Consider the following 5,250-nt stretch of genomic DNA (forward strand, 5'->3'; position numbering starts at 1 on the left):
TGATTGTTTGGAGCTGACAACTAATTATGCTAGAGTGTAATGTGTCCTTCATGCAATCCATGGTGGAACACCAAACTTAGAATTGCACATTCACCCTTAGATTTCTTTGGTGTGCAACACCAAACTTAGCTCCTTGCAATACAGAGAATTTACTTAACTCTTATTGACAAGCTATGAAAAGAGAATTACCTTTGGTTGGGTTACCTCCCAACAAGCGCTCTTTTATCATCACTAGCTTGACGTTCGGTCTTTGTCATGGTGGATTGTAGTGCCTTAGGTCTTCTCCCCTTACAGTGAAGCGGTCTCCACTTGATTATTTGGTTATCTCTACATGCTCTAAGGAGGGGACCTTTCTGATGGTGAACACTTGCAGTAATTGAGATAGAATAATTGGAAGTTGGGGTGGTGTTGGTTGATGGTGGGCTGATATTACCTTGTCTCCAGGGGAGAAACCCTCTGTAGGAATCTTCTTATTTCTCCATCCTCTTGGCAATTTCTTCACAACTCTCTTCTCTTCTTCAAATAGCTTTCTAGTGATCATTATGTCAGAGGCTTCCTCATTAACTGCTCCTTCCAACTCTCGTGGCTTCAGTTCCTTCTTGAGTTCTCTTGGTTGCTGTATCTCTTGAACTTCTTGCTTGTTCACCAAAAACTATTTCAGTCGTTCAGCTGCTGATTTACTGTTGCTTCCCTTTGTACACATGTTGCTGTGATCATTCCTTGACTCTTTTGCTTCTGGCTCAGACTCAGATGTAGGTTTGAACACATGGAAGGTAAAGTATTCATCATGTATTCTCAGGATTAACTCTCCTTGTTCCATATCTATCAGGGCTCTGGTAGTAGCTAGAAATGGTCTCCCCAGAATAATGGGATGAAGGTAACTTTCCTCCATGTCCATAACAACAAAGTTAGTGGGGAGGAAGTAGTTTTCTACTTTCACCAATACATTTTCAACTACTTCTTCAGCCTTCTTCTGAGTTTTATCTGCCAATTGGATGATTACATCCGTGGATCTCAGCTCATTGATTTGTAACTTCTTTATAAGTGATAGAGGCATCACATTTATGCTAGCTCCTAAGTCATAGAACCCTCTGTCAATTTTTGTCTCTCCTATGGCACACAGAATATGAAAGCTCCCTGGATCTCTTTTCTTCATGAGTATGTCTTTATTGATGAGGGCACTACATTCCTTGTTCATTGTCACTGTTTGTCCCCCTTTTAAGGTTTCTTTCTTCGTTAACAGTTCTTTCATGCACTTCATGCATGTTGGCATCTGTTGGAGAATTTTGATGAAGGGGATGTTGACACTGAGGGATGCAAACATGTCAAGGAATCTTGAATATGACCTGTCTTTCTCACTTTCCATGAGTCTTTGGGAAATGGTGCTTGTGGCACAAAGGGCTTGAGGTATTCTTTCTCTTTTTGTACCTTCCTCTGTTCAGGGCTTGCCATTTCTTCTATCTCCCTTACATTCTTCCTTGACTCTCCTTCATCATGCTCTGAGTGTCTGGAGCATTCCTCCTTCAAACCTTCTTCACTACTTAGATTGATTGACTTGCATTCTTCCCACCTTACCTTCTTCATTTCCCCTCTTGGATTTTTCTCTGTATCACTTGGAAAACTATTAGTGGACTTTGGAGTCTGTTGTGAAAGATGTCCTACTTGAGATTTTAGATTCTTAAGAACCTCCCCTCGGCTTTTCATACTACCTCTCACTTCTTCCCGGAATTTCTTTATGTCTTCACACTCTTTGTTAAGGTTTGAAAGCAAAGCTTCTAGTTTTGCCATTCTGTCATCATCATGTGGTGATTGTTGGTTGGAATTTGGGTGTTGAGAGTGGGTATTGTGGCTTTGGTATGGTGGGTATGAATGAGTGTTTTGTGTGGTTTGGTATGGTCTTTGGTTGGAGTTTTGGTGAGTAGAGTTGTTATACTAGTTTGTGTTATGGGGTTTGTGATCTTGCTTTGATTTTGTTGGTTTCCCCACCCAAAGTTTGGGTGGTTCCTCCAACCAGAGTTATAGGTTTTAGAGTATGGATCATTAGCTTGCCTAGATGAGTTTCCAAGGTAATTAGCTTCCTCCCAGTTAACTCCTTCTTCTGTATCCAACTCTTCTTGGGGTGAAGGTTGAGTGTGGATAGGTGCAGCCTGAGTCTTTTCCATTTACTTGGTCAATTCAGCCAGTTGCTTGGTGATCATCTTATTATGGGCCAGGATTGCATCCATATAGTTTGCTTCCAAGACTCCCCTATTGTTGCTCCTATCTAAGGCATAAAAATACTCACTGTCAGCCACTGTCTCTATAACATCAATGGCCTCTTCAATGGTCTTCTTCTTGTTTAGGGAATCTCTAGATGAGTGGTCTACAACCTTCCTTGATTCACAATTTAGCCCTTCATAAAAGATATGGATTTGCACCCACTCATTAAATATATCAGGGGGACATTTCTTTGTCAAGTCTTTGAATCTCTCCTAGGCTTCATAAAGAATTTCACCATCCTGCTGTCTGAATGTCTGCACTTCAGTTCTTAGCCTATTTACTCTTTGTGGTGGGTAGAACCTTGTTAAGAATCTGTTCATTACATCTTCCCAGGTGGTCAAGGTTTCCTTCGGAAATGACTCCAGCCTTTTTGATGCTTTATCCCTCAAAGAGAATGGAAAAAGTAGAAATCTATAGGTGTCAGGATCAACACCATTAGATTTAACCGTGTCATATATCCTTTGGAATTTAGTGAGATGCTCATTAGGATCCTCTTGTGCACTTCCTCCAAAAGAACAGTTGTTCTGGACAAGAGCTATGAGCTGAGGCTTCAATTTGAAATTATTAGCATGGATAGTTGGCCTTTGAATGCTGCTGTCACAATTTCTTGGATTTGGATTGATGTATGATCCAAGAACTCTCCTCTATTATCCAGCAGGGTTAGCTCTACCTCTTCTAGCATGATTGTTCACCTCTCCTTCATGATGGTTTTTCATATCATCCTCTATGGTTATATCAAAGTATTCCTCCTCTTCTTCTGCACCAACAACTCTTTTTCCTCTTGCTTCCCTCCTTAATCTTAGGAAGGTTCTTTCTGGTTCACTATCAAAGGAAGTTAAAATTTCCTTTCTCCTACCTGTCATACAAGTAGCACAACAAGCAGCAACCAGCAAGAATTCAAAATTAATGAAAAAGGGTGGTTAGAGTAATTGAGGCAATAAATCAAGCAGTTAATGAGTTAGTGGGTTAGCTTTGCTGGAAAGTAACTAAATAAGGAAAAATTAAAGAGAAATAACTAACAGAAAATTGCAGAGAATAAACTAAACAATTGGAATTAAAATTCAATTAATCAAAAGAAAAAGTAAAGTTCTCAATCTAGTTATCCTTCAATTTAATAATTGTCAATACAAAACCAATCTCCGGTAACGGTGCCATAAACATAATGTGCGAAAACTTACCTCTCAACAAATTTCCTTCCGGCGAGTGCACCGGATTGTCGTGAAGTAAAAACTCACTGTAGAGTGAGGTCGAATCCCACAGGGATTGGTTGGTTGATCAATGTTAATTGAAGAATTATGCTAGTTGAGCAAAATCAGAATTGAATTGTTATTGCAGAAAGTAAAATTTGGTGGGAAACTTAAATTGCAAGAATTAAATGACAGAAGTTAAATTGCATGAAATTAAGTGACAGAATCTTAAATTGCAAGAAATTAAATGGGAATGGGGATTTAGCATGAAATTAAAGAAGCAGAATATAAAAGAATGGGTAGATCAGAGAGGGGGAATCATTGGGTTCATGAGATGTATAATTCTCCAGATCAAATTCATTTTCATCTCTTCCACAATTAATGCATTCATTGATCTGCTTGGCAATCTTAAGTCATTAGATCCCAATTCCTTGGAAATCTAATCTCTCTAAGCATGAACAATTGCCCAATTCCTTGATTTAAGTGCTCATGGGAAGAGATGAAGTTTGGTCACTGATTATACCACACAAATTCATAGATCAAAGTGTTGGTAGGATTACATGTCACTATATCCATCCAAACCCCAATCTAATCCAATGTGAGAAAGCATTTCTAGCATGATCTCCTTATTCCTCTTCAAAGGTTCCGAGGTGATCCAATTATGAATAGCTTCTTTCCCAAGATAACTATCCAATTGGATGAAGAACGAAAGCTTTCTAGTGAAATCAAGAGAAAAGAAAGATGATGAAGAATGAAAACTACTATTGATCCATTGTATTACACAGAGCTCCCTAACCCAATGAAAGGGGTTTAGTTGTTCATAGCTCTCAAAATGGAAATTGGAATTGAAAGATACATTCTGAAAATTAACAAAACAGATAATGAAAAATACAATAGAATGTAAAATTCCCCGTCAAGTCAAAAGATCCCCTCCTAACTTAAATTCTAAGCTATTTATACACTTTCTTTCATTGATCTTCAAGATCTGAATTGGTCTTTTGGCCTTGATGGAATTGGGTTGAAAATGGCTCCAATTGGTTTCCCTTTGTGTTGAAAAGAGATCTGTGTGAATTTTGAATTCCTGATGCTTCACGTTTGAGTCAACGTTTGAGGGTCAACGTTGACTCAAACGCCTTTGAGAAGAAAACCAGAGAAAATCATATATTTTGCTGTCATTGGCATATGACCCAATGTTGGAGGGCCAATGTTCCGCTATTCACGCGTACGTGTGCCTTGCGCGTCCGCGCAAAAAGGTAAAAAATGCTCATCCATGCGTACGCGTGCTTCATGTATGCGCGTGGATGCAGAGATTTCATTTTACAACTTCAGGGGACGTTGGCTTCAGCATTGGACCTCCAACATTCCCTCCAACATTGGCATTTTCACGCGCGTGCATACTCCACGCTTACGCGTGCATTGCCTTTTTTTTCCATCCACGCGTACGCGTCACTGACGCTTACGCGTCGATTCAAAATTCTCAACTCCAAATTATGGGCTTGGCATCGCGGACGTTGGAGGCTGGCGTTTAAGGCAACGTTGGACTCCAACGTTCGGTTAGGGACGCGTATGCGTGACCTACGCGTACGCATGGATGGTCTATTTTGCCATTCCACGCATGCGCGTGACTTACGCTTGCGCATGGATATCAAAATTTTACGTTTTCATGCGTACGCATCATAGACGCGTATGCGTCGCTCAAAATTCATTTAGCTCCAGATTTGAATATTTCATCCCCACGTTGGGGGTAACGTTGGATTTCCAACGCTCCCTCCAACGTGAGCATCAGCCACCATGCAGAGAATTG

The 5,250-nt window shown here is 40.1% G+C and overlaps 1 protein-coding gene across 1 annotated transcript; it reads right to left on the bottom strand.

The window, feature by feature from the left end:
* LOC107615543 lies at positions 653 to 1,198 on the bottom strand. Its single transcript, XM_016317598.1, has one exon. The coding sequence runs from the start codon at positions 1,196 to 1,198 to the stop codon at positions 653 to 655; it is 546 nt and encodes a 181-aa protein (XP_016173084.1).

Source organism: Arachis ipaensis, chromosome B09 (assembly GCF_000816755.2).
Source record: "Arachis ipaensis cultivar K30076 chromosome B09, Araip1.1, whole genome shotgun sequence".
Classification (NCBI taxonomy): Eukaryota; Viridiplantae; Streptophyta; class Magnoliopsida; order Fabales; family Fabaceae; genus Arachis; species Arachis ipaensis.

What these genes read in the sequence shown, in the direction of transcription:
- LOC107615543 (XM_016317598.1), bottom strand. Translation starts at nt 1,198, where the DNA reads ATGAACAAGGAATGTAGTGCCCTCATCAATAAAGACATACTCATGAAG.